The sequence below is a fragment of the Seriola lalandi genome, unplaced genomic scaffold (genome assembly GCF_002814215.2).
Source record: "Seriola lalandi dorsalis isolate HSWRI2012SDOR001 ecotype SW California unplaced genomic scaffold, Sedor1 jcf7180002053065, whole genome shotgun sequence".
Lineage (NCBI taxonomy): Eukaryota > Metazoa > Chordata > Actinopteri > Carangiformes > Carangidae > Seriola > Seriola lalandi.
This window is the reverse complement of record NW_019523618.1, coordinates 137177-149342: the sequence shown is the minus strand read 5'-3', so window position 1 is coordinate 149342 and position 12166 is coordinate 137177. Positions and strand designations below refer to the sequence as shown.

Genomic DNA, 12166 nt, shown 5'->3' with positions numbered 1-12166 from the left:
GATGTTGTTTGAACGACTTTATTCTGTGTTGGCGCTGCTGTCCTTCCCTCCACACTGTTTCCTATGATTCCATGAACGGAAAGACAAGATAAACATGCTTCCTTTCACAATAAAATCTCTGATATTACAGTATGCAGCAACATGACTGGCCTCTCAGCCAATGATAGATAACATTTATTATTATCATAGATGATAGTTATGCCCCTTTAAAACAGGTTAGATAAAAAGTTTTTAAAATCAGGCATGCTGTCTTCACAAGAAAAAAGTAGAAGCCATAGTTACAAACACAGCACCATGAAACATCAATATCACCATGACAGAGAACTCAGGAACATCTGGAAAAAGCAACTGAAAGGAGTAGTTTGCAAAAAAAAAAAAAAAAGTTCAATGTATAATGGACCACAATTATAAAATTCTGAGGTTTACATTTTACACCATGTTGTACTCTATTATCATCATCATCATCATTATTTGAGGCAGATATACAGTTTTCATGAGTATACAGAGGCTTTCTCTCACTTCACTCAGCAATGGCATGGCTTACATCTAAGTGCCACTTACTCAGCACATGTAGATAATACAAGTATTCCAAATTTACATTAAATAAATAAACAGCCACTGCATTGTGTAGTGAGCTTCAGCAGTACTATTTTTATTAATATCAGTTCCCACACTTACACTATATATAGCTGCTCACCTTTTCAAGTAACTTTGGTTGGTTCTAAACTTAGAGATGAGTTCTCTTTATGGACCAGCGTTTAATGTGGTACGAGACGTTGGATGTAACGAACATCAGGACGTTTAAATTGGCCAAATTTACTCATCCTGCCCCAGTACCCAAAAGAAAAAAAAGAAGGTTGTCTGTTGTCAAGGGCTTTAAGTGGCTTGGACTTTTTTAAATTCCAAATACATGGTAGGCATTGTTACCTCCTCTGACTTTGTGACATCTTGAAGTATTGAAGCAAAGACAAAAAAAGAATTAAGGGAAAAAGAATAAGGGATGTTGTCTGGCAGCACTGTGACAGGAGGTTGAAACCATGATAGTAATGCTCTGGATGGATGTTAACATTCGAAAGGGTGCCACTTGATTTCAGCTTCCAGCTCACTTCTCACTTCACTGCAGCGGGGAAGCCTTCGTCGGGATCATAATCCTGGAATCCATATGCTGAATGAGAGGAACTGCAGAAAGGTGAAACAACAGATTTAGAACTGATTTAGTGTGTCCTCATAGTTTAAAGTCTGTTTGATATTGATCAGCTTCAACAGGGTCTAAAAGTGATAAAAAAAAGTTCAGTATGTTGTTACTCAAGACAAATGATGTAAATGCCAAAAGAATGGAGAAAAAGACTTTGAAAATCTGCAGTGACACAAACATGAGTTCTCATCAGCACTTAGTGTTTGAAAAAGGATTTTATTTATCGCTCACCTGTGTAATACACCACCTCGTGCCAGCCCTCCTGCTGCCAGGCACCATTCCTCGTGTTTTCTCTGGACTGCAGGTCTTTGTAAGCTGAGATCAACAAAACACACACATGTATAACAACAATAACACAAATAACAGATATTTCTGGACATGTGGTTGCAGCAGAATTCAGATGTCAACATCTTTTGACCTTAAAATATACAAAGTTGTTGTGAAGGTTTTATGAAACACTTGCATGTATAAGTATTATTCTTGCAGACATGGAGCAACATGAATATTGAAGAAGCTAATAATTTTGACACTGTCAGCATGTAATTCTGCGAAAGCTGGTATTTGACCGTACCCCAGAGGTGATGAACCATATAGAGGTTGCCGATCTGTGAGAAAAACCCTCCCACAGCCTCTCTGTTGTGCTGGCGGTATCCAATGGCCCTGGCCCTGCAGACAAAAACAACTCCAGTCACAACACAGGCCAAAAACACCAAGGCTTCATCTGGCATAACAAAACCGGCCCTGCACGCACAAGATATTTGACCAGTCCTCAAACAAGGATTTCAACATCATCTTTGAATTTACTCTGGACTGTCTTTAATTTACACAATTACACTTTGTCTGTTTGGTAACATAAGCTGGATGGCAATTGTCTTCCATAACTGTGATTATCCTTTGCAACATTACGTCCAAACATTAGATGTGAGGCCATAACTTACTGTATGTATGTCTATGAATCTTAACACTGGCCAAGTCTATGTGAAATAAGTGGACTGAGGTGAGGGAGATGTTTAAAATCCATTACGCACTGTCCCAAAGCAAACATGCACTTATTCAAATCATAATCACTGTCTGGATACAAAACTATACAGCCTCAGTTCTTCATGTTGTTGTAACTTGAACTTGGATTTAAAGCCTTCAATTCCACAAATTATATTGAAATTGCCTTAAATTGCTTTACTGGCATTATCTGCATGACTACAGAGGTTTGTTCAAATTAAGCTTGGTTAAAGTAAACATAAACGCAAACATAAGAAAATAACCGGCTTTAGGAAAAGATGAACTTGTCTTAGCGTGGTCTTTTCATCCAACGTAATTTTTTCCCCCTATGATTATTTCAAATCACATCTATGCTTTTTTAAGGATGGAAACTTGAAAACTCAAAACAGAAAAGCTACTAGATATTATTCAGGGGTTTTATGTAATATTTTCATTTAAAATGGTGCACGTGATGCTTAGGGATCACTACAAATCTGTTAACTGGAAAAAGATATGGAAGATTTTACAGCATAAGTCAGTAGTATTTTTTGCAGCCAAAAACATATAGTGATATGTAATCCAGTGGACTTAGTAACAACTGAAAAAATGGTCATACAAGTACAAAGACCAACACAGAAATCCATTACAGAGCCATCAGAGGAAAAAAAAAGTCTATGGTAAACTAAGTCGTGTGGAGAAAGCTCACATCTTCATTTTAATCAATTACAATCAACTGTGTTGCACAAACTGATAAATGCTGACCTGTTGGCTCGGTCAGACCATGCAGTGGATCCTTCCAGGCACATTATACACAACTATTACAGACACACATTTGCAGTGTACATAATATTGCACTTGATTTTGGGTCTTGGCTTGAGAGCATGACAGTACAGCTTCAAAATAGGGCCTCTCTGTGGAATAGCTCTTATTAATGACAGTGTGATGAGGAAGGTTTCATGTAGTGCAACTGTTCTGTAACTACAGTTCAGTGAATCAAATGAATTCAGGCTGCCTTACCAGTAATTACCCCACTCGATCATGGTTCCTGGCTGCAGGAAAGAAAACACAGGATTCTTTATTACATTAAGACATATATAATTCTGAGTTTTCCAAACTGCAGATGGGTATCACACTTTCTTCTTCTTTCCAGAATAAACGTATTAACACAAATGAGTGATAAAGACGTAACTCAGGTATTTTGTCATTGTGAAGATAAGCTGCAATAATAACTACACCCGAAGGCTTCCTCAATCATTGTCTGGTGCTTAAGGCAACAAATGTCCTGCTGTTTCTAAGATGTAATCTGAGTCTGTGATGAGGGATAATAGCCTGCATTCATCACGTGTCCCAGGGAGCGCTTATCTAGAAAGTTTTGCCTTACAAAGTACGACTTAAATCTGCAACTGGCGGAGGGTGTATCAAGCATTACGTTGGACTAAGACTGATTTCAATCCAACCATTGATCCAGGCTAAAGTCATGTGCCACTGGATTGCCAATTTCAGCGAGGAGTCCATAAGTAGGTATAAATTGTTCATGAGTGACCCGGTTGGAAAAAAAATAGCACAAGTGGAGACTGTCCACCACCACTGTCATCCTGACGGGGTCGTTACATGTTATACGGTATTCCTGTGAGGGTGGAGGCAATTTAGAGGTCACATAAGTAAAGCATGTGACCAGGAGATCATCCGTTTAAGTGGGAAAACGTGAGCTAGGAAAGTGAAAGAGTAATGTTCCCCCTTCCTGCAACAACATGCTGTGCAGATGACTTTTAGCGTTGAACCAAGTGTACACTTCACAATGTGAAGTTAGGATGATGCGAAAACCGAGTGATTTGTCAGGTGGATATATTAGGTGTACAAAAGTTTAGAAAAAGATTCAGATCATGAGCTCCATCATTTAGATCGTAATGAAAGTCCTTTATCTGAACCAGCAGTCTAAAGATAGAGGGTGTTGTATGTTTTACAGATTGGTAAAGCCCTTCGAGGCAAATTTGTGACTTTGGGCTGAATAAATAAAACTGAAAATAAAGAGAAATTAACTTAGTATAAGCTGTTACATCCATGTGAGTTTTTTAAGTTTAATCAGTGTTTGGGTTTCTTGGTAGAAGAGCTGATTATGTTTCGTAAAGCAAAGGCGTGGGCCAAATCAGACATGAGGCATGACTTAGCTCATAAATCTGTCGCTATCATCAACTACACCGCTAATGATAAGATAAACCCTGGCTCTGGTACTTACCCTGAGCTGGTAGGACCTGAGCTCATAGATGTTGGGGCCCTCTCGGGGTACAGGCTCGTTCCAGAAGCTGAACTCCAAGAGAAGCTGGTTCCTGCGAGACAACAGCATCTTACCCCGCTCCTTCCTGTACGCCGTGAACTCCTGCCAGTGGACGGACACCAATCGATAAGCTTTACTTGGACTGATGGCTCTCCGACTAAAGCGTTATACACAGGTGACACAAACAAGATGCTTGCGAAGGAGTCTTTACCTTGTTCTGTCTGAGCTTGTTCATCACCTCTGTTAGAGCGGGGTATCCACCTCTGTAACGCCACAGGTGAACTACAGAGAAAGCAAATATATTAAAAGCAGGATCATTAAATAATATAATTAAAATAAACATTACTCCAGGCCTCAGACTCTGTGTACTCGATTTTTCTGAAAGTGCTGCTACATCTTGATAATTAAAGATCGTTAGGGTTAGGAGGAAATTCACAAGAAGTGTTTGTTAGTCTGAACAGGTTATATCATTATTATGTTTCATGGATATCTGGCTTGGTGGATAAGTCTTGTTTGTGTTTTGTTCACTATCAAGCCAATAATTCTGTAATGAATCGTACTTCTGGTCAATAAATAATGCAATAATTCATGTAATATAACGTAATTGTGCAACAAGAATATGAGAAATACTGACCCTGGAAATCAGGAATGCTCATTTAGGGTGGAGCTATAGCTTCTACAGGTTTAAAAATACAACAACTTTTAACCGGATACATACATCATAAATTCCTAATAATCATACTTGCATGAGGACGGATATATAGTATAGCATGCCTGCTGATTTGAAAACAGTGCAGACCCCTGATCTGTTATACAGCAAATGTTAATACTAGTAATCCTACCAGCCTGGTCTTGTTCTCCATACCAGGTATTCCAGGTTCCCACTAGCTCACAGGGGTAGTACTTATCAGCATGGATGGAGGGCAAAACATCCTCACTGTGATGAATAAGAAAACAAATTCATTTCAGCTGGACACCTGGATCAAATACTGAAATACAGCACATAGATTATTAGTGCATTTGACACTGGATTCATATCTGCAGTCAAGTCCCCTGAAGAAGTTATTTTCCAACTACCAAATCTAAATAACAATCACATGTTTTCTGGTCATATGTTTTCTGTTTAATGTTGCGAGTCCCAAGTTAGTCCCTAACTACAAGCAAATGGCCTCCTGGCATCTTAGGTATGAGCAAGGTTGGTCGGACCACCTCACAGGAATAGACTGCTCCAGACTATTTTTACTCAATACTGCACAACGCTGTACTTAGGTTGTCCTGATCTCACACTACTACTGTTGACACTACATCTGCTGAACGAATTAACTGAATTAATGTTAATGAAAGTATACGTGATTTGACAATAATGTGAAATAACACTCACCAGAGTTTGTTGTATGCTTCCAGGCACTCTGGTTTCACATTGTGGACTGAAAAGAAAGTTTGTGTTTGAAAACAATCTCATCATTATTTTAGGCGTAAGGGTTTGTCGTGGTTTAAGTGTAAATATAGAGAAAGCAACTTACACTGAATTTTGTAGAGGTTACTCTCCTCATTTTTGGTCAGTAGGTTGGAGTGAGCATCTTTCCTTGGATCAACCTTCCTCACAAACAGTGATTTAAACCAGCTGTCCTCCCGGTTTCTGCTGCTTGATGTTGCAAACCCTCTGCAAACACAGACATGTCATGATGATCAACTGCATGGAGTTTGAGAAAGTCTCATTCCTTCTTTGTGTCTTTGCATGTGCAATTTATTTATTATGAATATGGTTACACTTTAATTTGAAAGCTGTTGTAGAACAATATTTTACAGTAAGCTAATCAAAATACAGACCGAGCTTGACATGTCCGCTCCTCTGAGGTACATAACACACACACAATGATAGTGATGTATATGAATTACTGCAGGCAACAGTATGTAAGAGTATGGCTCATATAAAGCACCTATCAGAGGGCAGACACATTCAACTTGGCAATAAAGATAAAGTATCAAATTGACCTTGAGCATTTGAGATGCTCACTGACAAAAGATGACAGAAACTTGTATTCTTTCACCTTCACCAGGAAACACGCGTAGCGTTAATCTGAAATACCCCGGAATAAATAATGTTAAAGTGCAGTTTCTGGTTTAAGTTAAAGCTTAAGGCCACTGAGGACTGGCTAGCAGTTAACGGGCTAGCTTCCCCAGGCTCATCGTAGCCACTTCAGAGACCTGCTGATAAAAAAACACACAACAGCCAACTACAGACAGCACACCCGTAAACACTGAGCCCTGCACACTGATGACCGCCCACCTGCTCCAGAGGACAAGCTGTCCGGCCGAGTGGGCCCTGCCCTTAGCCCGAGCCAAGCCTCCGCTGACTCTCTGAAGGACTCCAGTCGCCATCTTCAACTGTGCTAGTGTACACAGAGCAGAGGCTGGTCCCACCCCTGACCGCCAGGTGGTGCTGCTGCACCGCAGCGCTCTGATGACCTGTGCCCGTGTTTGTCAGAAAGGTAAAATGTTAGGCAGAAGTGAAAGGTGAAAAATTAAATACTACACTTTTACTCCTTCTCACAAACTTAATATTAGAAACTACTTATATATACAAATTAATAATTATAATAATAAACTATACACACACACACACACACAAACACACACACGCACACATATATATTAATAGGTCTTTCTTTTCTCTCATTTTGACATGAGTCATTTAATATTTTACATTCTTCAAAGTAGCCACCATTTATCTTGACAGTTTTGCACAATATTGGCATTATCTTGACCAGCATCATGAGGTAGTCACCTGGAATGCTTTTCAATTAACAGCTGCAAAGTTAATTAGTGGAATTACTAGCCTTCTTAATGTGTTTGAGACCATCAACTGTGTTGTGTTGGTAGTGTTGGTATATAGTAAATAGCCCTATTGGACAACTGCACTAATCTATATTATACTGGATCTCATGAGGACTGTCCCAGGGAAGGAAGACCTTACCTCTGCTGGAGAGGATAAATTCATTAGAGTTACCAGCCTCAGAAAACGCCAATTAACAGTGCCTCAGATTAGAGTCTAAAGTCCAGGTAGCAGACACATATCAACATCAGCTGTCCGGATGAGACTTCGTGAATCAGGCTTTCATGGTCAAATTGCAGCAAAGAAACCACTACTGAGGGAGAACAGAATTGCTTAGGCCAATAACAAAAAAATCCCACAAGGAAACCAAAAATGTCCTGTTGTTGTTTTCAAAAAACAAGAAAAATAATTAAATAAAATAGATAAGTAAATAAACTGTAATGGTATTGAGACTTCTCACAGACCCTTAGCAGGAAAAGCACAGGTGTTACTAATATCATTAACGATAACTTTGTTCTATTTAAGTTCAACTGAACCAGCTAAATGGAATTCAGCCCTCTTTTTTTTTATTATTTACACCTGTGCTTTTCCTACTGTGATAAAACATTCAGAGAAATTGCCCTTGTTTTGTTTTCAAAGGTATGATGAGAGAACTCCTCAAACTTTCTTGTTGAGATGTCTCATATTATAAAGGAAAACATTTTGAGACTAATGTGAAGATTTATAATGTGTGTGGAATTGTTTAGTTGAGAGAATAATATTGAGATACTGTGACAGGTTAATTTTCTGACCTTAAGGCAGAATTCATCTCTATAATAACATTGATGAGGATGGAAAGATTTTGTTTTTTATTTAACTTGTCAAAGCAGGGGAAACACAGGTGTAACTAATAAAAATAATGATGGGTCTGTTTTATTTGTTTAAATCATAAAGCCAGGGCAATGAGCCAGCACAATATTGCAACCCTGGAGGTAGATCACCTGACTTTTATTACGGTTATTAATTACACCTGTGGTTTTCCTGCCTTGACATCATAATGTCTGCAGTGATTCAAGCCTATTGTTTCAGCCCTGTCAGAGGCTGGTCCCACACAGTGTTGTCTCTAAGTGTATGTCTGTAGTGCATCACATCCAACAATAAATTATCCTCAGCTGACATCTCTAGAAAAAGGTCTGGGTCTCTGACAGATGTAGGGCCCCCCTCGATATGAAGACAAGTGGGAATCCCTCCCTTCTGTTGGCCTTTATACAAAGTACAGTCCAATATAGATTAATATAACGTATCTATATAATACCTAAGTGGTATGAAACACTTCAAAATTAGAGAAAATGGTAAAATATAAAACAATAGTGACATAACCTGTGAATGACATCAAATATAAAACCATATATACAGCGAAACTACAATCACTAATTTGCAAACTTCAAGGTCATTTCTAGAAAAGTAGTGATAGCATCAGTAATGACATAAATGAGGAAAAAAGGTCTATAAAAACTTTTAACTCAAGGTGAAATGAAACTCAGGGTTCATGGCAGTCTAAAACCCAAACATGCTGCACCGTTCGAACAGGAGGGGGCACTACTATTCAATTCATGGCCTAAGCCCCTTGCAATTTTAGACCCCTAGACCACCGACATGACACAAACCTGACTGTAACTATACAATGATCATTTCTGGAACCAACAGAAAACAATGCAAAAGTGTGAAAAAAGATCAATGTTACCACATGCTCACGTCTAAGACATTACCTACCAGTGACTGGTAAAAGTAGCTGTTGTCAATAGTGCATAATAAATTGCAGATTGAAATGCATTTGCAGAACAGACGTACAGGTATGGATCCAACATATCGTTGAAAATAAGACCTGTGATTCCCAACCTTGTTGTCTATTGACCTCTTATATGAAATCTGTTTGTAGTTGTGTTTCAGATGTCTATGAGGTGTTCCACCAAAGAGAAACATTTACCCTATAAACCTCTCACATGTTTTCATTTCAATAACTGTTCAAATTGTCCAATATTTGACTAGAAATACAGATTAGAGAAAAGTCCAAAAACTGAAAACAGATTTGTGTATCAGAACTTTGTTTTTTCTTCTTTCCACTGCCATTAGTCATTTCATAACCTTTCAGATTTATCTTGTGACCCCTTGGAGGGGCTTGAGTGCTAGGTTGGAAACGCCTAAACTACCTAACCATATAAAGCAGTTAAAACTGGCTCCATTAATTAATTAGTAAATTATCAGGATACTTTAAGCATATTTAGCTGCCAATACTTTGACTTAAGTATTATTTTAAATGCAGGACTTTAACTTGTAAATGAGTATTTTTACAATGTTGTACTGGTACTTTTACTTCATTAAAAGATCTGAGTACTTCTTCCATTACTGCATCTAACAAAAGCCACTAAACTTGGCACATTTTCTTTACAAATTTGCCTCTTTTGCACAGTAACATAAGAAGATAATTCTTGTGGGGCATTTTATCCTTATTATTAAATACGGCTGAAAGTAATTGATGAAGTTAATTTTTGTGTGTTTTGAGGCCTCGGGGAAGAGCACATCAGGTCTGTGGGATCCAGTTGCACATGGATGATGGAGAGGGTGATGGGAATGCAACCATGGAGGAATTCGGTACAGTTGAAATTGATTACTTACCACCTACCCGCGACTACTTACCACCAAAGGAATTCAGAAACTATGGAGGGATTTGTTCTAAATCCAAAGACATGAATCACAAGGGAGTGTTTTCTTTGTGAAACGTTTTTGAATAACAGAATGGATATGTCTGGGAATTCAAAATATGATTGAATTCACTGAAATTTTGCTCTTTTCATAAGGAATATAATCAAGGTGGTTGATGTTGAGTAGGAAACATTTTAACACACTGCACATTTTTCTCATATTATTTGATTGTGTATTTCATTAAAACTTCAGCAACAGCCGTGAACTTCGGTGTTAATGTAATGTCCATTAGTGCTTGTCTGCTTTGGATATCAGCACACTACAGTTGCTATGATGTCATTATTAACCCGAATGACCTGATCTGTATTTTTAATGAACTTAGTTGGATGTGGAATATTTTCACAATGGGCCCTGTTTTTTTTAATGGAATAAGTGAGGCCAGTTTTTTACATAGAGCAGCTATACATTTACTGTACTTCATTACTGGTATAATGTATGTATACTGTATGTATGTATGTATGTATTTTGTGGAGCCTTATCAAGCCTTTTTTTTAACATCAGAGACAGGAAATCTCTCATTTATAATTCTTGCAGAAGTCAGTGGTGTTTTTTTCTTTTAAATGAGGATCTTACAGTAAGTTCACATCTTCATCTGGAAGCATCTTCTGTCATAATTTGCCAGTTATCTTACCATCACTGTCATCACTGTCATCACTGTCACCTTAAACCTTAAATTACTATAAAGACACCTTAAAAACCTGCCACTCATGAGCTGTTTTCCTGACTTCATGTTGACTTCAGTATTCTGAAATAGTTACAAACATTCCTAACTCAAGGTCCACCTACCAGCTTTTTGCAGTGCTTGTCTTCATCAGCAAATGGAGCTGTTATGACTTTATCTACAGCAATTGTAGGACCTCTTGTCTATGTTGGCTTAAAAGTGAGGCATGAAAGCTCATTCTTGAACTTTGAAATAGTCGTTTGCCAAAACAAACCCAACTCAAGGTGTACTTTGTAGTTTTTTACAGAGCTCCCAACTGTATCACACAAAAAAGTTTCCATTTCCGAAAAAACTGAGCAACCTTCAGACCATGTGATACTGTTGAAAGCTTTCATGAAGGACTCCATTTCCAAAGTCAAGAATGAACTTTTATGTTTAATTCAAATCTAACTATATGGGGTTCAAAAGTCTAAGTCCTGGTTTGGTGCTTCCCTGCAGCTCTAAAATCAATTACAATATACTCAGATTTCACTTTTGGATACTATGAATTTCTCTAAACCAAGGCTTTGAGAGGAACAGCTGTGAAAACAGCTGATATGAATCCTCCTCTAATGCACCAGAAAACCATGGATGCCATTTATCAGAGAGTTTAGAAATATATAAAAAAAAAGTTCTTTGCTTAACTCTCTTGAACCCACATGGCTAAATCCCTCAACCCAGCCCCTCGTATACAGTATGTCCTGGGTGGATCTTCAGCAAATTGAATATCTTCTAGCCAAATTATCTAACCGGCTGTCTTTGCAGTTTCCCTCTCCCTCCTCTTATTATCTTTGGCTTTATTATGGACATGCTTGCTGTTAAAAGCTCTCCAAGAAATGCTGTTGAACTTGTGAGAAAATGCTTAGGACATATTGTTTTTGGTCTTCAATCCTTATCTTGTCTAGGTACTGCAGTGAGTAAATGCAGCACTGCTGCACACAGTGGCACTAAAACATTTAAAATGTTTGATGTTTAGTAGATTAATATCCTGGAATAAGTCTGTGTTTATATTTCAATAAAATAATATAGATAAGGAAATGACCATTTTCCAAGAATGACCAGAGTGTGCCCAATCTTAAATATTCTGGACCGATAAATTGATGATTGATAGACCAGGGTGACTCAGGCTCAAAACAGAAATGGACAGAAAGCTCTTTCAAAGTTGCATATTGTGCTGTACAGTATATGTGAAGAATTTAGTGGGGCTTTAATGCATTTGAAATAAAAAATTATTATATTTTTTGTTTTTTGATTTCATATTGTGTGATAAGCATTAGTGTGATTGTTGCTGTAATTGAAAATTAAATACACTGACCTACACTGTGTAATGAAAAGGGCTAAATGCAAATGACCTTGCAATTGCAACTTTAACTCTCCTCATGTAAATAAATTTTAAAGCAACAAAGAAGAGTTATTTTGTGTCCAGGATTTTGAAAACAC

The 12166-nt window shown here is 37.9% G+C and overlaps 1 protein-coding gene across 1 annotated transcript; it reads right to left on the bottom strand.

Annotated features, from left to right (window-relative positions):
- Nucleotides 1-2: 2 nt before the first annotated feature.
- LOC111650936 (protein NipSnap homolog 2) lies at nucleotides 3-6866 on the bottom strand. The gene is made up of 10 exons (XM_023400884.2): nucleotides 6739-6866; nucleotides 5972-6111; nucleotides 5830-5875; nucleotides 5291-5385; nucleotides 4660-4730; nucleotides 4410-4550; nucleotides 3191-3222; nucleotides 1767-1861; nucleotides 1427-1510; nucleotides 3-1179 (listed from the first exon to the last, which is right to left on the bottom strand). The coding sequence occupies exons 1-10, from the start codon at nucleotides 6828-6830 to the stop codon at nucleotides 1115-1117; spliced, it is 861 nt and encodes a 286-aa protein (XP_023256652.1). The 5' UTR covers nucleotides 6831-6866; the 3' UTR covers nucleotides 3-1114.
- Between the last annotated feature and the right edge of the window lie 5300 nt (nucleotides 6867-12166).